The sequence below is a fragment of the Channa argus genome, chromosome 7 (assembly GCF_033026475.1).
Source record: "Channa argus isolate prfri chromosome 7, Channa argus male v1.0, whole genome shotgun sequence".
In the NCBI taxonomy this organism is placed as follows: domain Eukaryota; kingdom Metazoa; phylum Chordata; class Actinopteri; order Anabantiformes; family Channidae; genus Channa; species Channa argus.
Window position 1 is genome coordinate 7,939,343 of NC_090203.1, and position 22,278 is coordinate 7,961,620.

Below are 22,278 nucleotides of genomic sequence, written 5' to 3' on the forward strand. Positions count from 1 at the left end.
GGATTTGACTTTCTGCTAAGCTTTTCTTTGCAGAGCAGATACAGCAAAGTGGACAAAGATGTCAGACTGTATGACACAATGACGTTTGTCTTTCTAAAAAGGTTCCAGAGGCTCAGACCTGTTGCATTTCAACATTTTGCGTTTAGATGAAACTAACAGATTCTCAACTAATGCCAGATGGGATCCATTATTGTCACTTGATTTTATACTTACAGGGGCTTGTTTTCTTTAAAATATCAGATTTTTATTTTTACATGTGATTTATATTTTCTTCACTCACATTTACACACAGCCAACCTGTCTGGGGAACATATTGGGACACATGCATACTGGATCTCTCCTGAAAGTGTGAGCCATGTCATTTTTATTTTGTCGTGTTGCACATGACTTGGGCCTCTAAAAATTCACGCAAACGTTTGACTACACATAATATTACAGCTATAAAGTGAATGGATGATTGAAAATGATGGAATGATGGATGGTCTAAATCATATACAGCGACACTAATGTGAGAAATTGCCTTTATTTTACTGCATTAAAATGAGCCAGCTAATGTTAAGTGGTCAAGGATCTGTTTACATGCAGGTGGCAGCAATAGCCTGAATTATTCACTGAATTCAGCAACATGCATTATGAGGAGGGACATTTTCAGAAATGGAACCAATTCAATTCTTGTTTATGCTGGTAAAACTAAGAAAGCATTAAAGTGTCAATAAGGCCATTAACTTGTAAGTTGCACAGCATTGTAATAAATACATATATTTTTAAACTATATAATTGTTTCCAGTTTTTGTAATTGTCAATACATTGTACACATGGTGCATTCTGTTGGTTCTGTGAATGCTTTTCTCTGTGTCTTTCTGTGGTTTAGTGCAGCAAATGTTTCTTGATGACAAACCAATGCAATCCCACCTGTCTGTGGTTTGGCACGCTGAAAACACTTGGCCTCAGAATTTATTGTGTGTTAAATCATTTCCCATACAATTATTCTCGGTTGCCTGATTTAGTTTTTGAATTAACAACACACAGAGGAAATAAGGGTGTTTTTATTTGTTTTTTGGCTCAATTGAACAAAAATATCCATTCAAACTATACGTGTATACTCAAATGCATGATATTGATGAGATGTAATGATGTTAAACATTGGACCAGAGTGAACACACACACACACAAACTTGCCTCCTTGTTCACCTCGGGGCGGGCACTTCTCATGGGGTTGACGGGGGAGACAAAGACTCACATTGACAAGGTCGCCCTCCTCCCATAAGGCCAGATGTTCAGTGTTACGGGGCAGTTTGAAAATGACACACTCCTTCTTGTGCCATTCTAAATTTCCCACTTTGCTCCGGATTGATGCATTTTAAGGTGGTGAGGAAAGACAGAACGAGAACAGGTAAGTTATATATGCTCGATAGAATATGTGATGGAATAAGTCATAAAAACAGCCTGAAACAACACAAAGTGCCAATGATGTTAGTGAGCAAACTATCGCACTGAGGTTTAATCCAGCATCCGCTGGCCTGGCTCTTCTCAGCATCTTCCTCCAGAAATTTATGCAACAGCAAAGTGTTTCTTCACACGGAATAAAGCCATGTGCAGGCAAAGCATGCAAGACTTGGACAGCCCATGACAAGCCTTCTGCATGACATCAAATGCAAACACATTTAAGACTGATTACAGAATGTAAGAATGTCCCAATATGTCATTTCTACAAGAGACAAGAAACAGAGGTGTTTCATTCTCACACAGAAGAGGACAAGGTCACAGAGAGACAGAGAGCAGCTGGGAACAATCTTGCGCTACACATCAATGTGTTACAGATGGTCATATGTAAAAGGGGGTTATGCCCTGACCTTGCCTTTAGAATAATTCCTTCTGGTAAGATTCACTGACACTCAATAAAGTGTGGGTGTTGGTGACAAAAGAAAATCTTTAATGCGAGACACCAGTAACAGGAAGTCAGATCAAATTTTAAAAATAAATTATCACTTTATTTTTTTTGGTCCTTTTATTTTATCCCCTGAGTTCACGGTCGCCACGGTGGATCATTGTCCACATGTTGATTTGGCACTGTTTTAAAATTTCTACTGGGCTTGGACTGGGACTGCACAGCTGGGGAAAGGGATGGGCTGTTGGGGGGTTCAGTGTCTTGCCCAGACTGGGGACTGGGGATCGAACTACTGACCCTGTGTTCAGTGGACAACTGCCTCAACTGAGCTACAGCCGCCCACCAAAATAAATTATAACAGTAATAAAACGAATTAGGAATGTTACATGTATGCTGATAATGATTTTTAAAATTTATAAAATGAGGTGTAAAAAGCATAAATGCTAAGCTAATGCTAAGCTAACAGACTGCTAGGTCCAGCTCCATGGCCTTTTATAACACTGACCTGAGACCAGAAAATTAATTTTCCAAAAAGTGAAACTATTTTAACTATGGAACTAGAACTAGGAGGCTGAGTAGAACAGCCCACCTGGGTGTTAAATATTGTAAAAAACAAATCATGCACCAACATTCAAAAGCTCACTAGCTCTTCTAAAACAGAAATATATTCAAGTATACTATCAGCATACTTCTATACTTTCAGTTTAATGGGACAATTTAGTCCTTAGAAGTATTAAAAAAGTAACGATTATACTAATGATACATTGGTATATTACCACATTAAGTTTACTAAAATACTTAATACTTTAATACTTAATACTTTAAGCCTACTTTCTATTATTACTATACTATTTATGAAACTTTGTAAACTACATCAATTACATAAGGTATATATAACAATTTTATACTGAATAAACCTGTTATTATTAATATACAGTTTAATCGGTATATTAATTTATCAACTTTCCAAATGTACCACCTTGTTTTGAGCGTGTGCCCCAGTCCAAAATTATTCAAGATCCGCCCCTAAACGAACAAACATAAAAATACTATCAATTCATTAGAAAGTGAATAAGTATATTAATAGAGTGCTGGTTTAAGTCCAACTTGGCTGTGTTTTTATTGGGTTAGAAATCAACTGCTTCTGCTGCCACACAATTTAAAGTCACATCTAAAGCGCTGTCCTTTGTTGAATTAAGAATATGAGGACTAGAGGTTTTTTACTCTGATTTACGCTCCGATTTCAAAGTCGCACTGCACCAGTGTGAGATCGTGGCAGCACGTGACACCAATCGACTGACGCGCAAAGTAAACAGAAAAACGAGGATATCTGGACACGTCTGAAGATTTACACGATTTTTTGGTCGGACAAAATTGCGCACTGTGTAGTTGATAATATGATTGCATTTGTCATTCCAAGATCTTGGCTTTTACCATCTGTTTTAACAACAGTGAAATATGAGGAGCAACAGAAAAGAGGAGAAGCCCTGTAGCAGATGTTTTCCCTCTGTGCTGCTCATGTGGAGCCCGCGTGCACGTTCTGTTTGGAGACGTGAAAACTTTGCCAACAAAAACGCGCGTACAGTAATTCGTCTGTAGCCTTGTAGCGTGTCTGTAGTGCAAATCACCACAGGCTACTGCTGATTTCATCTTGTCTTAATGAATCTTGAAAGTGCCAATTGGAAACCAACGGGAAGCATGTTCCGGTTTCTGTTTCTTAAAATATGAATTATTACACTGAATATTAGTTTTACAGACCGGAGTCAGTGCAGTTGGGAGCAAAGGAATGTTATCAATCTGCCGAGCTCTGTGGAGCGGGATATCTAGATAAATGGTTTCCACAGATTGGATCCTTTCTGATGACTCCCAAAACCCTTTTCTGTTGCACTGTTCCATTGCCTCTAACACACGTTAATTTCTTTACTTGCTTCTTTACTGTACTTCGCACACATCAGCCACAGCATTAAAACCAGTATGGGCACTGTTCTGACACCTTGAGTCAAATGGGCGACCCTGACCTACTGCCTAAAATATCTCCCCCTTTAACTGACACCACGGGTACGAGATAATCAGTGTAATCAGCTTCACCTGTTAGTGGTTTCTCAGGTGCCCCTTAACAGTTTTTCATGCTTTTTAGTAAATATGTCTATTATAAAGGTCAAGTTTTCTCTGAATGGACAAATTTAACATTTTCGCTAAGGCTTCAAAAATAAATTCAATACTAAATAAAACACACTTATTTTGTAGGGTTGACTTAATTTCAACCCCTAAGAGAATATAGAAATGTAATTTAATTATTTTTTTTTGTACATACGTAGACTATAAAAATTAGACAGGATCGATTCCTAAAATGCATTGTCTCACTGGACTTTACCGTCTGTGCAACAAAATCCTCTGTCCACAACGACAGACAGTCAAATTGAGAAAGTTCGAGCAGAGATTGGGGCAGAGCCAGAAAATGTATTATTAGTCACAAGGCACATGAGCAGAGATCTGATGTTCAAACCTTTAGGGTGTAGATCATCTGATTTATTGTGGCCTCTTTTTAACGCAGCTGCGAGAACATTACATCTGTAGCTCAGTTTTTTAAAGTCACATGTTTTGGTGTCTGTGAAGACGTCCAAATGTTAATTCAAATACAACATAAATTTGGTTTTGTATGTTTAACTGGAGTGTGTCAGGAGGGGTCATAAAGCCTGGACACAGCTGAAAATACATCCACATGCTCTGACAGGCATAAACACTTAAAAGATATAACTGCAGACCAGATGCAGCTGTGCACTAAAACCAGTTAGTGCAAATATATTTTTAACAATTTAATACTCTGCTACCAGTAAAGTACACACACAAAGCTATAACAATACTGGTACGTACACACATCTGGATATGCGAATATGTGTTTATCCTTTGTCATTCATGTCCAGCTGAATAAATCTTTTTTTTCCAAACTGAATACATAATGCTCTCTAAGGTAATTAAGAACATTGCAGATGTCTGACGTAGTTCTTATTGAACAATCATTGGTTTGAGGCACACATGACTCCAGGATGGACCTCCTTACAGGCAGCTGGTTGTAGTTTATGGGAACAAATCAACTGTAGAACTTTGACCCTTGAAACCTCTGGACCTCTCCACCCAGCTTGATAAGTTAGAAAAGCTGCGTAATGATCTAGAGAGGAGACCCAGTGCAAACGCTGAAAGGTGGGAAGGGTAACTCAGAGCACAGCATTTCTTCGCTTGAGTGAATCAGCACAGCATTTATGTCATTGGTAACTACTTGACTGGAACTTCTCAATAAGCCAAATTCTCTTATTGAACCACTGATTGTAGTAGAAGATTTGGCTTTCGTTAGGGGCCAAATTGATGCTCCAAAACCAACCTGCTGGCAGGTGATATACATGTAGTTGTTGTGCTATCTATATATAAAATTTTATAACGTTTCAAAAACTTTGATGCAACATTTGGACGTGCCATTAACAAAGCTATCAGGTCTGCCTATGCCATATTTCCACTGCATTTGTTTTTGGCTGGCATGGCAGGGTTCCAAAAGAATTAATGCCCTGCTCAAGGAGGTTTGTGCATTCAATGCCTGAGGTGGGTTGGGGGGGGGTCCCCACAGTAGAAGGCTCCCTGTTTGAGCATGTTTACTTCGATCTGGACCAGAGTCTGACTCACCACAGGTTTAAGGCGGCTTAGAGCTTTACAGGAATGATTATTCTAGATCTGGCTAAACAGGCAGCAACCTCACAAACATGTAAAAGAACATGCAGATGTCCGGCTTAGAAGTCCAACTGACATTTCCAGTAAACCGTATTATCCACATCAGAAAGAGAAATATGTAGAAGCCCACCAAAAAAAAAAACAAAAAAACACGGAGTGCAATGTTCTCCAATTTACGTCTCCTACTGCACTCATTGTTTAAGGAAGTGTTCCACCTAGTGGCAAATAAAGGGAGTACAACAGAAAGGACATATTTCCATACCAAAGTTTATTGCTGACATGCATGTAGAGATCTGATGAAGTAGAAAAATATGTTTTTTTTATACAAACGTGTTTTTCATCTGTACAATTATGCATTTTTCTGTATCTAGATGCCCGTGTCCAACCAAGCAGCTTACACATTGTCCCATTGGGTTTAAACTACACCACACCACACTTCGTATCCTACACCAGGTTTCCAGTTTAAACAGTCAGTTATATTTGCTATAATGACTTAACTTTAGAATCAGAATGAAAAATAAAAGCTGAATATACTAAAAAGTAAAACAAATTGTAATATACAACCAATTGGGGTATACACACTTTTAACGGTACAATTTAAGGAGCCAAATGAGTAAATTATCTGAATTGTGCTGTCTTTGCAATTTCAAAATCATGCCACAGTCACATGTAACAGAGTTTACCGCACACCATTTTCATGCTTTTAAGTTGACATTTCAGTCGACCAATACAACTCTGCAAAAACACACATTTGAATGTGGTACAATCCACTAGCTAGAAAGTGAAACACTTTGATTGGAGGGGCAGATGATATCTACATCAAAAGATCTATTAAATCTCAAGTTTACTACTCTGTAGTTGGTCATCATGGAAGATGGTGTAAGACACTTTCCACAGACAGACAGCGATGGCTGCAGTGCTCATAAAGCACCCCTTTTCTGATGAACAACCTAGACTACTACAATACTGCTGTATGCCTATGGAATTCACATTGAAGTGGGAGAAAGGAGACCGCTCTCTTGTATTGTGTTAGCCTCTTGATGTGGTGGTTGATGGCTATTGTGGCCTATAATGCACGTCAATTGGCATGTGTTGAAACAAGAGTTGGTATCTCACTGGTTGAACTACATACAATGACTGGCACAGTCATGATGGTACATTATTTACACACTGACCAGAGAGCACAGCCTTGTGTGGGGGGTTGGGATTAATGAAACAGAGGTAAGGGAGGAGGGGAAAAAAAAACAAAAACATCCTGCAAATCCAGATATACCAATATTACTTTTTATTCTGTAAAAAATAGATCTATGCAAAAAGTCAGTCTCGTTTTTAGTGTAGCTTAAGTTGACCACAGAGGCTGTGGCAAAATGGCAAGAAACTTTAGGAAGAAATGAAAGAGATGCTACTTGTTCATGAATGTGGCTAAAAAGGATCAAATTGACAAAGTTCAAAAAAGAACAAATGCTAGAATTAGCAAAACTTGTTAAAGCTTACCAGGCCTGTATCACTGGCATATGTTACCTAGTCTTGCACCGACAAACTGAAATATCTTAGACTACGATTGTATGTGATTCAAGGTCCAGTGGTATGGGGGATGGAAAGAGTCTACACTAGTGAATAAATAAATCAACACAAAATTACAAGTGGGGGGGATAAACATTAAAAAAAAAATATTCCAGAGCATATGCTCATGCAACCTGTTTGAATATAAATAGGAAAGAAAAAAAAACAAAACAAAACACAAGTCTAGAAAACCTAAAGCAAATAATCTGCAAAGGCAATTTGCAGTATATAGATGCCTAACAGTCACTGGTTAGTAGCTTTGCCATGGTTTGAAGAAACAATTGATAAAAGGAGAATAGATTTCAGCCATGAAGACCCAGCAACTAAATTTAAATGAGTCTTAATTTTTTTTAAATTTCCCTATGAAATATTACAGTATCGATTACCAGACGCTGGCTAGTCTGTCAGAGAGCCTATATACGGTGAGACAATACAAGCATCTACAAATTGAGCTAGAGAGGGCTTGAGAATGGCAATAGATGTGATATTTTGCAATCCTTGCAGTCAACATTCAGTCAAACCACCGCTTAGCAAAGCCTGCTCTGGTTTTCACAGTGTCTGCCACTGAGGCAGGCCAGTTAACAGAACACAAAGACTGCAGGCTAGCTTAAAGAGTCTGAGACTGTCAGAGGTTAACAGCTTGACAATTCCACAGACTCATTTTGCCTGACCCAAAACATATGTACAGACTCACGGACACTGTAGACATATTAAAGCATAGAACAACAGTTCACATTCACACTGAAAAACACGTCCCATGATCTGTCTTGATGGAGAAAAAGGGAAGTTGGAATACCTGGAAGCCAAGTGATTCTGAATGAGGTCGTGGGTACCGGTTTCCTTGGCTAAGAGTAATTTTAACACGATTTTTGGCAATAGAAACACGACAGCGCCTGATCTTCACTATGGCACCGAGGAAGCCATGAATATGCCTTGGCAGGGATGATCCAACAGTTTTTCCCCCTCATTCAGTTCTTGGCATCATGACTTCCAGGTACCTCACTAGCTGCCTAGATGCTAAAAAGATTTCCACAGGGATGAGCAAGAGCGGGAAAACAATGCATTCTGCAAATATCAAAGAACGCTTGTTTACATTGATATTGAACATCTTCAATGCTAAAGTAGGGATAAAATGCTACTTATTGGGTAAATGATAAAAAGCTTATTCGGATTTTTGAAACCACTGAAAGAGTTTCGAAGCATTATCAGTCCCACATAAAACATTAATGCTTTGCGTCACTGGTGGCATCAAGACTCCATTGTTACAATCCCTTGTCTCAGAACAGTGAGCATGGTTTACCAACAGAGAAGAGAGACAGAGAGGTAGATTGATTTGAAGTCAACGTTACAGACAGGACCAGTCTGGATCATTTCCAATACAGGAAAAGAGGAAGGAGGAGTGAGAGAAGAGAGGTGGAATGGAGGTATAGGTAAGTGGCATCTGTGATAAGGTGATCTTTGAGGCAATACCTTTACCACCCGGAAGAGAAAGGGATGCTACATGATACTGGTCCTGTATTGCTCAGGGTATCCAGAGTTGGGAAAATTGTTACAGTAGGGGGATTTCAAAAGGAGGAGGAATGTGGGGTTAAAAATGTCTTCGCCACTTCAGGCAGAGCCCTGTGCCCATCAGGTTGGTTGCACAGAGACATCTGACTGTGGACGACCTGTGACAGGGACCCCATGATTCACATCTTCCTCTGGCCGTTTACATATTTCACTGCAGGATCCAGACACGAGGACTGTTATTCTGGTTTTGCAGTTTGTTCTAGCATCATTCTCATGTCTATTCCACCTAGCCTGCCTAAAGCCCCCCTATGAACGGGGCCATCTGTACCCCGGTTCAGATTGGGCCCCATTTGCGGGAGGTCAGTTTATCCTCTACAATCGTCTGTGCTCCGCAGGTTTTCAAGGGGAAAAAAAAATCAGAAAGACTGGGACTGGTAGTTAAGGACTACTTCCGCAGAAAACGTTGAGCCAGAATGGCAGCATCTAGCGGGCTGACCGGCTGAGCGTCATGGCCTAGACGCCTTACAGGTGGGATGCTGCCAAACTGGCGCTTTGTGAGAAAGCTCTTGGCCTCGTGGATAGTGTTCTTCTCTTCTGCCAACAGCAGCTGCTGGCGCATGTAGTTCTCAAACTCATACTGTGAAGACTCTTCTATCACCTTGGCCTGGGAAAAGAAAATGAAAAAAAAAATCTGTTCAATGTGCTGCAACATCTGAGCTGATGGAAATAACATTTTCTCTAAGAGTATCTGAGTCATGTAAATTTCAAGAAAAAAGAAGTGGCGAGTTGTATTTTCACTTCTCTAGCTGTGTTTTACATATTCTGGATTTATACAACAGCTGGCATATTCAGACCTGAGATGCAATGTTGCTTTAGTCATTTACCTCTTGCAGATGTTCTGGGTGATTTATCTGATCGTCGATATCCGGCACCACCTGCAAAGGGCCACTCAATGACGAAACTGTTTGCCTGTCATTGGAAAAACAATAAATGATGGTTAACAATATATTTGCCAATGTGAAAACACTCATGTCAGCTAGGAGTAGTCACTATGCACTAATTTGTAATTCACTGTTACTCAGCATTTCAACAACACAAATCTTGACTTCGGGAATGGTACATTGGACATTTCTTTCTAAAACCAGCAGGGGGAGCAATTACCATGAGGCAATAATGGCACTGAGAGACTCCAGCACCTCTCCTGCAGTAAGCCTCTGCTGAGGGTCCAGGACCAGCAGCTTTCTAATCAGGCACACAGTGCTTTCTGACACACGACCGTCCCTGTGAAGAAGTGGAGAGACATTTTTATTTGTCAAATGTGTCTGTGAGTCACAGGACTACAAACATTATTGAAAAATTATACTGGCATTGACTTCAGGTCCTAACAGAGTAAAACACAATGTGCATGGCACTTTAAATAAATAAATCTCCCTTTACTGCATTTCATTGAAGGCCTATAAACCCTAATTTGGCAAAAATTAGGCCTGTAATCTACAATTGAGTCTGCAATATTATGTTAAATACATATGATTCATTTTGTTGGGGTAGAAATCTGGAAAGTTTAGTTACATTTAATTTACTTCTGTAGTGCAGGATAATGAAAAAAAAACAAAAACCAAAACACGGCAGAATAAAAACTCTGTATCCTACGGCCATTTTCAGAGCAGCTAAATTCTACAGCGAGGAATAAGTCACCAGACGCCACATGGATGGGAAATACTCACTCTGGGATGGTGTATTCAGCAGCCTTTATTTTGCGGAAGAGCTCTTGAGGTATGCTGTCATAAAAGGGGAACTGGCCATACAGCATGGTGAACAGCACCACACCAAGAGCCCACATGTCACTGGGTTTGCCTCGGTAAGGCCGACCTGGGTAACAGGAAAGAAAGAAGATTAGGCTTAGTGTTTGGTATCAATTAATTAAACAATAGTTTACCCAACAGGCAGAGTCTGTTTGATGCAATGATAGGTTTGCCCTGTGGGCAATCAACCTTTTAACAAGTTCAATTCCTGTCACCATGTCTAATGATTAACAAGCAAACACAAGCAATGATTTTATATCCATTACAGTTCCTAGAAATTTCCAGCACACTGATGACTTATTAAATGAGAACTGTTTTTATAGTTAACCCTGAGCAATGAAATCAGCTGTGGATCAGCAATGAATAAACTGGAGCTGGTGAGGGTGGAGCATCATGGTTGTGCATGACCATAGGCAGTGTTGTTACAGCCAGGCAGGCGGCAGCAACAGCAGCAGGCAATTATGTTAAAGCTTGTGACACACACAGAGGCGGGGGTTGGGGATGGGAGGGGAAGGGGTAGATGGGAGTAGTTTCCCTCAAGTGAGTCATCAGTGTGTGAGTCACTGAAGCTCTGTTTAATTGTGTGCCTGTCACGTTATGCTGATACACACCCGGGTTTTATCTACAGTTTGAGTAGCTGGAGGTGAACGATTACAGATTAATGTTCATCTTCTTAATCTTGTTCACTGTCCAGATTGTTGCTCGAGAAATCGATTAAATGGATGGAACCATGGGTCTAAGTTAGAAGTGCATGTCCAAGCATCAACACAAGTCTTCAAATTTGCTTTGACAAATTAGCATTAAGCTCGACAATAAAATGTATTTCCTCTTCCCCTCTCTCTGCAGACACGCTATGAGAAAATGCAACATCACAGTGATTACACAGATAAAAGACGAAAGAAAAAGCTATTCCTGGCTTTTGGCAGTCCGAGATTGCAACATATCCACTTCCTTGTTGCCTAATACCGGAAAATCAAACACAAGACTGCTAAGTGTTATGCAATGGTCTTCAAAAGAACACCAGGATCCCATCTGGACCCAGATCAATGAGGGTCACTCTAGTAGATAGAACTCTCTGGGTTGGCATTAGACAAGTGTGTTTAACTTGCAGTTAACACACTTCACAATATTATTGCACTGCTAACAATGTTGAAACCAAGGCAACGAGGAAGATTTTAAACACCTGCACACATAAGATGGCCCAATGTTCTTTAAAAGCGATGAGCCAGGTGATGCAGACAACCCGTGTCAGAAGCAAGCTTTAGAGCACTAGTGAGGTGGCCTGAAAAGACATGCATGGTGACAATTTTTCACTCACCACTTAATACATCAGGGCTGATGTAGGCTGGACTTCCTCTCTGGTCCTTCAGCAGGTCATCCTCACTAACCAGGTGTTTTCCCAGACAAAAGTTGGTAATAGTGATTCGATGAGTTCTGCAAACAAACACACAAACACTTGATAAATACTTGATTTTGAGTCAAATAATGACGACTTTTTAGTCTTAAAAAGAGCAAATGTAAGTCTGATAAAACACAGGCTAACATACAGCAAGAACTTGCTACCATACAGAGTTGTTTTAATAATCTCATGGTTCATTTGCAACGTTTTTCATGCAGCCTGCATTACGCTTTGCTTGATGCGATATTTTCATTAAATGAACATCATGTTCCATTTAATACTATTACCAACAATTTTAGCCGATTGCCATCTTTCTATGTTTCCCAGAACAAGATCCAAGATCCCTCCAGACACACTGACACTTCAAAGCCTGAGATCTATTACTTATTTGAGCCATATTTGATCAATCTGGTTTCTTTAACAATGAAAAAAAGGGGGGGAGACAGGATTTTTCTGAGTCATCAAGGTAAATATAGATTGCATGTGTTGGAGTGAAACCTAACAGTATTACAGCAGAGGGACTATGGACTGTTCTATATCTGTTCTTTTAGCAGAGAGAAGATAAAGCCACACTTTGACAAACATATGAGTCAACTTGCGGCCTGGGATAATTGCCCTGATGACTAAGCCTGCATGGTGATGGGCTGGCAAAGGCATGTAAAGCTTAAGATGATTTAAAATATGTACACAAACGTGCGACTTGAATTGCACCCACACAATCACTCCCATGCTGAACACACACACAAATATACTTAGAAACACGAGTGCACACAAAAAGAGCCATGGTCTAGAGCCTGGGTCCTCTCTAGATCATGCTCCTCACCCACATCCGCTTTCTAAAAAGCCTGAGGTCAACAGCTTCCCCTATTCTTTCTCACTTTCACACTCTCCATCACATACACACTCACTGCTCCCATTACTGCATCTGGAGCCAATTCCTGTCAAATACTCAATTTTCTACCAAATGCTCCAATCTCAGTCTTCCCGTGGAACATTCTGTCCACATCATTTCCAGCTACTTATGTGATCCAACCCTTCTACAGCTTTTTTTATCCAATCCTCTAGAATGCTACAGTGGCCTTGTGATGTGCACAATGATAAGCCACAGGAATAGTGCTGTGCTTCAAGGACCCTCAACATAAAAGCTTCCTTTATGGAGGAGTCAGCCCTTTTGTTTGTGTGCATCACGACCCAGGTTTCTATTCTTGCAGTGGAGACTGGATAAATGAAAATGCATGTTTTCCTCATGAGACAGGGTCCCTGGGGACTCGAGAGAGACCGCACCATCTCTGCTTCCTGGTCATGGGACCCTGAGCAAGTCAGGAAACCAGAAACCCAACTAACCCCTGCCCGCAATATTTTGCTTAAAATACACCAGCTCATGAGAAAAGAGGTTAAACACAGGCCAGCATCTACGTAGTCCAGCAAATTTCATTTCTTTCGACTTTTAGCAAGTGCTGCGAGCATTTTAAGTAAAGACCAATGATTAGAGCTAGTGTAGCAGTATTTTAGGCCAAATTACGGCTGCAATATGGATTATTGCATCATGCTACTGGTAGTCTTGTCCATCATTACATATAAAAAAATAAAAGTATAATTAGGAAGCCGATCTGGAGCTAACCTTTATCAATGGCCCTGCATATTGATTCATGACATCCTGCTTTCATAACAGCTAGCTTTGCAAGAGGAAATCTCATCATTTTTGCATAACCTGCTGAGCCTGTTGATGGCATAGGTACATTTCCCAGAGTGACATTAAGCTAGATGGGAGGGGGTGGTTTTGGAATCATTCTGCCTCTAACTGACCACCTCTTTAATTACATTCATATACATCCAGGGTGGAGTGACATAGAAAATATAGTAGGAAGCAAAGAATGATACACACAAAAAAGCGATGACATAGGGGATAAAGCAGAAACAGACAAAAACTTGAGGGATTGAGGTGTAAAAAGAAAAGATAAAGCTGAGGGTCCAAAAAAATTAATTTGTGTGCACGTGTGTGTATATGCATGACGTGCATTGCGGTGTGAGTCAGCTCTGAGCTATGGGGCCTTTGGCAGGCCTCTCCTTTGTCTCCAGCTGGGACGGAGTGTTCCGCTCGTCTGGTCCCCCCCCCTCCCCATCCCTCCTCCACCGGCCAAAACCGTGTTTCCTCACTACCACGACTACTACTGTTGCTGGTCCTCTAGAAATGTGACATCTCATTGCACACACTCAAATGTAAATCATGTACAAGTATTGACCAAATATTATGTGGGCCTCGTATGATTACGCTAACCTGTGTGTAATGCAAGGATTACACAAATTTGGATATGAAAATATATTATTGTAAACAAGTGCAAGTACAGGGACAGGGTGTGCGTGCATGCATGCAAGTTAGTCATTTCCTTCCATATATTAGAAGTCTGACCAAAGTAGTTTACGATCTAAGAAATTCTGGTAAACTAAATTCATGCAGAACCCTGCAGTTTAGAGACAACCTCCCTAGGCTCAATGCAAAAACTTAATTTGGAAAAAATTAATTAGCATGTACACACCAGATTTCTCACTGCAAGAAAGTGTGGCTTTTCCCCCCCTGAAGAAAAACACAATGTCTCTCTCATATACTGAGTAAATACATTGCTTGGACAGGGCTTTACAGATGAGTTCTGCAAACTGCAGTACCTTTCTGAAATGCAGCACAGTGACACCTGTGATACACAATCAAGGATACATTGTGCTTAGCAACATTGCTCAGACACTATACCCCAGACACTTTCCACCCAAAAAAAAATAAAAAATGCAATGCCCTGTTCTTTGCTGCCTGTTACCCTCTTACTAAAAATCCAACTATGGGGAACAAATCATCTCAGCACCAGAATACAGTGATGCTGTAGATGCATCGAGGGCTGATTTTTTTCCCCCCCTTTTTCTGAGAATGTGATACCTGCTTGGGATTTTGAGCCAAGTGCACACAGGACACAGGGTGCTGGGACCTACCAAGGGCCCCCATACACATCAGGTGATTTTACTGGCAGACTAAAATAACCTGAATCCATACAATGAGATCTTTTTGGCCTGCTAACTAATAAGGCTGAAAGGAGGAAGGAGTTTTATCTTACCGTTTGTTCAGCACCATGTTTCCTAGTTTGAGGTCTCTATGCACAATGTTTTTCTGGAAAGAGAGACGGGGGTGAAAAAAAAAAAAAAATCCTTGGTTAAATTGTGACTAGTGAATCACTGGTATCAAAACAATCAGTTTGTTTCTGGGAGTGGCACACAAGCATGGGAAATGAGTAATCACAAAGGATGTAGAACTAGCAAAGCAATTTCTCCTGCAGTTGACAAAAAACATTGCAGCATTCTGGTGTTCACTGAAGGCTGACTGGATAGTATCAATACCATTCTTGACTGACCTTATGAAGGGCTTCCACCACACGCACCACATCATAGAAGATAACAATGGCTTCGCGTTCACTCAGTCGTTTCTCTTTTATGACGTAATGCTGAAGGTTTATTAGATCTGCTGTCTTGTCGCTGAAGTCATGAGCACATAGGCAGTCCAGCACAAGGCAGATCCGTTTCTTCATCTTGCGTACTTTGTTGGCCTCCAAGTCCTCCACTATCTCGTAGGCTCGATCCTGGGGAAGAGAAACACCATGAATTGGGGCGTTCACACTTATGGCAAAAAAAAAAAAAAAAAAACCAAGGCCAATAGCAGCTGCCCATTCATTGTCAGTGAAAGGCCAGCTGTGCAGTTCAGATGAAACAGGACCCCATCAGTGTGACAGGAGAAGATTGAAGAAAGCTGAACTTTATACAAATGCACTCACGCAGTTCTGTTACAGCAAGTCGATCAGGAGTCAATTGGGAGCATTTTTGGGACAGAATAAAACAAGAAAAACATTTAGAAACAATTTGCCACCATTGTTGGAGTTTAGCAGAGGCCAAAATTGCTTTGATACAGGCTACTACGCTCTCAACGCAGCAAAAGATGACATTTCCAAGCAAACACAGTTGATTTATTCAGTAGCACACTGTCCAACAAGGGCCAATCAATACATGTTGAGCATTCCATGAATGCACCAAACTGAATGGATTCCCGTAATATAATGGTCAATCAAGCTGATCCATTCAACTTAAATTTAAGCAGGTTAGAGGTGATCCATCAACAGCCTGCATGTAGCTGATGAGAATAAGACATCTATTTGTATATTCTGGGTGGTAGAGGACAAAAATCAAAAAGGTCACTCATTAGGTTGTGATTTCCCTTTGTTTTTTTAAAGAGTCAGCACCTCTGATAGTGCACATTATAAACCAGTTATTTCACAGTGGAGATGCACTATAATAATCCAATCAATACTGCAGGCCTAAATGAATCAGAGTGCATTGCTCAATGCTGCTATTCTGAGAACACTGGTGGAAAAGACAGGATGTGAAAGAGAGAAAGCAGGAAAGGGGAAAGACAGATAGAAGGCAAATTGAACAATAACATTAGGAGGCAGGTGGGGAGACAGGTTGAGGGGGAACACTCATTGTGATTGAATGAAACTGAATAGAAGAGAAGTGCAGATAAATTTGGCATTTAAAAATACTCCCACTTCATTTCTGACACAATTTGGATAAGTTAAATAGATGCAGCTGGCTGGACAAATGGTAAGCTAAACTCTATATGCCACTTCTCTAAATCTAAATAGAAAGTGAAAAACTTCTCCACGGTGATGTTTGATTATTTATCAGTGTCAATTGTACAGAATGTTCACTGGCAGCGCTGAACATTACACCATAGAGCATACGAAACGGCTCATTATTGTACACGATAACTTTTGTCTTATTGACAATGCTTGGTCAACAGAAATTTAACTTCATTGCAGCAAATGTACAGGACCCAGTCTACCTGGAAGAGGCCGTGGTGGTGGACCACCCCATCCTGGTTGTGCAACAGAGAGAGGAGGGAATATTCCGTATGCAGAAGCATCTTTCCCTGTCTCTCCTCTTGAGTCTCCCCTGCAGAGTCAACTCGCTCCTCCAGTGTCAGGATCTGCCGTAAGAAAAAACAAGAACCAAAAACATTAAAGGCCACAAGGCAAGAGCTGATGCAAAAATCAGACGATGGAAAGAGACCTTTAACTATTCAGTGTTTAATCGTCCTCTTTTTTGGTCTTTCTGCTTATTCCGCAAGTTCAGGGTGGCCACAGCATGTTGATTTGGCAACTTTTTACCCTGGATGCCCTTCCTGATGCAACTCTCTCTCTCCCCTGGGGATGAGTGGATTGGAGTTCAGCGTCTTGCCCAGGGACACTTCGACATGTCTTCAGGGAGAGGTACGCACAAAACCTCCGACCCTATGGTCGGTAGGTGGCCCATCTAATAGTCTTCATACTAAGCCTTTAGAAGTGAATATATGAATTTAGGTTTAACAACAAGTTCCAATTTGTGGAGGGAAAAGTGCAGAGCATGAGTGCAGCTTTAAAACGGTGGCTTATATATAAATGTAAGCCGAACAAGCTGTGCAGTCAACACTGGGGCACTTTAGTCACGGGTTTCAAGGTAAGGTTATGAACAGATTCACTACATGGTTGAGGGGCATAAAAGCTGTCATTCCAGCTGGCTTGGCCCTTTTCCATAGCCTTCCTTTTTGTAGCAGATAGATAGCCCCAATAAACAAGCTGCTCAGCTGAGGTTTTGTTTGTTTCCATCAGACTACTACAGGAGGCCATAAAATGAACACCAACAAAGGAAGGTTAAAGGTTCACACATCTACAAGTTTTGTTTTGAATATTACGCTCAGCTTTTCTTGAGCTTTTTACTTTGTGCTTAACTGATGGCATTTGTGAGACAAAAACACGCCGACCCCGACAGACTTACTTTTAGCTGATAGAAGTCATCAGTGCCGTCTTTTCTGGCCAGACACTGCACTATGCTGGGCACTGGTGAGTTGCCCAGGCGAGGCCCTGCAAGGATAAGAAAAGGAACAGCTGCATGACCAAAAGGCAGGCTCCATACTGAAGTGTGTGCTTTCACTACAACTCATTAAAGGCTGTGCACATACCCATTAGCACCCTTGGTGTAATGTTTTCTTTAGCACTCTAAATTGCAAATAGTAGCTTTATGTAGTGAAAAAGAAAAGACACGTTTTAAAGTATGTGAGGAAATGTATTTTCCATAGGCAGAAAATAACTGCTCCGACACAGACCTTTCTGGCCGATGTCATGGGGATCAGTAAAATTCTTGACATTCTTGTCTCAGGTGTGCATGCACACAGACATCCGACGACTCACACATACAATTTACAGATTTCCTGGGCACACTCACACACACGAGAGTTTAACATATCAATAAAGAAATGCACACTAGTATTTTGTGCTTTTTTTTTGTACTATGGAGTAGCTTCCATACCAAGGATGAAGGGACCAGCTCTTTTTGCATTACTGCCAGATATCCCAGGACACTGCAGCTTGCTGGCCCTGCCTGATGTCTCTCCAGCCCCCCTCTCTGACGAGTGCCGCTTGGACATACTGGAGCTCTATAAGGACAAATCAGATTAGTGTATGGTCAGGTTAAAGGGACAAGTGCACATGTGACTGCAAGGACACAACCTCTCAACCCGGTGACGAACAAATATAACTAATGTGCAACCAAATAATGATTCCATAAACGTAATCTTTCAAATTTAGGACCTCTAGATTTTGATCAGTACTCCTACAGGCTATCTGAAAGTATTCATGAACTAAAGAGAAAAGAGGTAAACCTTAGGGCAGCTCCTCCCAGGCTATTTTAAATGTCCCTCCCACACATTTACCAACACCTCAGTGTGAATGTAAGGCCATTACAGATCCATTCACAATGATGGCTGATGGCGTCAAGACTGACACCTCACTTTCAATCTCCCCAACAGGCAGTGAATGTGTCACAATCTGGAATTTCAACTGCAAGCTCTCACATGTAAACGCACTGTACTAGCACAAAGTCCTTTGAAAGAAATCATTTTTTAATTTACATCTCATAACTAGACTGCATATAAGTTTCTCTTTCTTGTGCAGCGGACATTGGTTTAGAATACCCTTCAACTCAAGTTTCATTGCAAAATCTGTACATTTGTCTTATCTACAGACATTTTTCTGACACGCGTGTTCAAACTAGGCTGACAAAAGAAATGCCAAGCCCCAAGTTTCCAAAATCCTTAAGAGTCTGGGTGACCAGCAAGAATGTGAAATATACAGAATAAATAAATAAAAATACCTATGAGGTTTGTTCCTCACACAAATAATCTCACTAACTAAGTGGTGACCTACATATTCTAGGTAACTCTGCAAGAGAGGTGATTCACACTAAGAAAATCCAAACTAGACATAGAATGTAGTGATGACAAACACCAAAAAATCTTTAGAACATAAAACAAGTCTTGCAAGTCGAACAAAGTAGACTTTTTTTTTCATGAATTAGACCATCTTCCGCTTTTAAAAGTAATTGTGTGCCACTCGCCAGTTGGCATTTTTGGGCAGAGTGGAGGCAGGACAGTTGGCAGTCAGTATGGGCTGGTATGAATTCTCACTTCCATGAGGCTTTTTGTGATCCCAGACAGCAGACAGTGTCATCATGTCTCTCGCCCATCTGTCTCCATCTCCACTAGTCATCACCCACTGAGTCTGATGAGCCGAGGGTTTTTGACAGCATTTATGGCACAAGCCAGAGTGACACCAAGTCACACTGCCAATAGCAGAGAGCATTTATGAAATGGATATACTGCTACGGCAACTCTTAAGGCTCATTTACATTTAAACTTTTCTTATAACCCCCCCCCCCCCACTACTTTGTTTTTTTGATCATTTTGCACCTTTATAAATCAGGTTATCTGTGACTTCAACTTGTATGCATTCTTCTTCTACAGCCAGATAAAGTTATAACACTAAAGTGACTTACAAATGTATACGCCACACACAGCAAACTGACCCAAGGCTATCCATCTATCTACTAAATACCAGCTGAAGTGCTGTGCAGCTAACCCCCAGACACATCTACAAAGCAAGAGGTCAATGCAACCAACTAATAGACACTGACCTAAATGACATCAGTGTGGTGACAGCACACAGTTATCCTTCCTGACACTGTTGTGCTTCGCTGCACAGCCAGTGATCTGGCAAGTCAGACTGCCTCTGACTGTACCAGAGAGGACAAGAACAGAAACAGCCTCTGAATCATATCACACGAAAGGAGGAGAGACACGCTGCCGGTGCCCACGAGAAATGTGGGCTCCTTAAATAGTATCAGAAGAAAACAACCACGTAGGTGTCTCAAGATCCACCAACACAGACTCCAGGCCACTTGTCTAGCTTTACAAGAACAACTTAATTGCTCAATCAAGGTAGTATGAAGATGAAAAAAATAAATGCCAGTGCACACTTGAGCACGTAGAAAACATGAGATTTAAAAACAAAAACAAATCCACTGAGCTCGTTTGATCCAAATCAATAAACCCACAAATAGACCAAACACCTCGTCAGGCCCAACAGGTAAAGTCCCACACGCGTCAAGCGTGCTGCTAGTCTGAAAAGCCAGTCCGTCGTGTCCGCTCATATACGATGTTCCACAGCAGCTGTTTACCACAATATTGCAATAACATCGCCCTTGACTGCACAACAAAGCTGTAGACACAAGGTCACACTCCCTTCACGAAAATAATAACGAATGCAAACTGACTGTCACACGTCGTTTGGTGCCATTTTGCGACCACAAGGTCTTGGACACCGTTCGGTCCTGGCAGCGAGCACCGACTGTAAAACGACACGACTTGTGGAGTAAAACGCTGACGTTATGCCCTGCAACTTATGCAAAAACCATTCCACAGACAGCGAGGCTACTACCTGGAATGGTTAGAGGCTAATGTTATGTGACCGCAACACTTGGCTACTATTTGACATAACAAGACATTTAACCCGCTTTACATGGCGTGTATTAACGGCAAACTGGACACTGTGGTGGCTATTAAGAAAGCTTTAAATAATCACAATAGTACGCGTGACTTCAGAAGCTAACGCTATACAAACCAAAGTGTGAACACAAGTACATAATCCACTAGCAAACGTTAGTACAACAACAAAAGCTGAACGTAAGTTCTTCAGCGGAGGACGCTGCCACAGCTCCAGGCACACCGGCCACACAAAGGGACACACAGCACAGGAGTTGGGCTTGAGGTGCAAACTACACATAGCTGCCCATTAGCTAGGTTAGCACTATTTTAGCACGAATCCTTCCACAGCAGCGAGGCTTTGAAAGGGTTGCCGACGAGCGGTGAAAGCCACTGCCAAGGTGGAGGCTACGGATCAGCCGCGAGGCCATTTAAACAAAGTAGGGTAACATTACAGCTGGCCAGCCGTGCCAGAAGGCTAGACAGCGATGTAGCCGCCAACCTCGCTTACCTCGAGCCAAAACCGCCGGGTGAAGTCTCCGTTGTCGCCTACAACATGGGCATTTCTTGGAGAAACGCTGGTAGATACGCGGAGCTTCTCGTTTCCCCCGGGGAGACTACAGAGAGTTGGTTTCGGGTTGTTTAGCCTCTGTTACCGAAATGAGCAATTAAGGAAAAGCCTCCGCTCATCGCTGATCGCATCTTTCCACAGCGACAGCGCCACCTGACAACGGAAATGACGCACATACTTATGTGATTGACAGTTTTTATCGACCAATGACAGGACCTGTCTTTTTTCCCTTTTTAGTTTCCTAGTAAAAGGTTGCACACTGATGATGAAATGTTTTGCATAATACAATTTGCAAAATTAAGCAAGTCACATCAGTATTTTCTGTACAGGCGAATTGCAACATTTAAACATCTAGTTTCCTTGAAACTGTCATTATCTACATGCAATACAAAAATATTCTATATTCTATATTTATTGTGTCATAAGTATGTTGTAATTTCTATTAAATTGCTTTTTTTGTTTGTTTTCCTTATCTAAAAAAGTATGAGCCAATATGCATAATATAATTTACAGTGAAACATGAAATGAAGGTGTCTGGAATGAATTCTCTCCATACCAGTTCCTTTAATTTATGGGGCCCTGGTGGCACCAGGGCTGGCCTTGACCATCCACCAAGGGCCAGCTTGGTGCCGGTCCGAGCCCAGATAGCCATGGGAGGGTTGCAGCAGGAAAGGATCCCAGCGTAAAAACCCATGCCAAATCCACGTGTGGCGAACTCTGAAGGGACAAGCTGAAAGGCGTTCATCTTTGACAAGTTCCTATAATTCAGGGGCTCTTAATCCTGGTCCTTCAGGACCCCTGCCCTTCTTGTTATCTAGATAAGGTGTGTTCAGCAGTGGGTAGTGTGTAACAGGGGTCATTGAGTACCAGGATGGAAAACCCCTGCTGCAGTTACATTTATTGTAACTAACTGGGTAAAATTAGGCATTTATTGCACTT

The 22,278-nt window shown here is 41.2% G+C and overlaps 1 protein-coding gene across 2 annotated transcripts; it reads right to left on the reverse strand.

Annotated features, from left to right (window-relative positions):
* Positions 1 to 5,857: 5,857 nt before the first annotated feature.
* Positions 5,858 to 21,506, reverse strand: stk40 (serine/threonine kinase 40). 2 transcript variants are annotated; one of them, XM_067510614.1, is made up of 11 exons: positions 21,280 to 21,506; positions 18,260 to 18,386; positions 17,729 to 17,814; positions 16,758 to 16,901; positions 15,277 to 15,501; positions 14,983 to 15,035; positions 11,801 to 11,916; positions 10,405 to 10,549; positions 9,842 to 9,961; positions 9,565 to 9,649; positions 5,858 to 9,344 (listed from the first exon to the last, which is right to left on the reverse strand). In XM_067510614.1, exons 2-11 carry the CDS (start codon positions 18,375 to 18,377, stop codon positions 9,126 to 9,128), a joined length of 1,311 nt encoding a protein of 436 aa, XP_067366715.1. In that variant the 5' UTR covers positions 18,378 to 18,386; positions 21,280 to 21,506; the 3' UTR covers positions 5,858 to 9,125. The 2 variants fall into 2 exon arrangements, with proteins under 2 accessions (XP_067366715.1, XP_067366714.1); XM_067510613.1 differs by lacking the exon at positions 21,280 to 21,506 and adding an exon at positions 20,357 to 21,201.
* Positions 21,507 to 22,278: the final 772 nt, after the last annotated feature.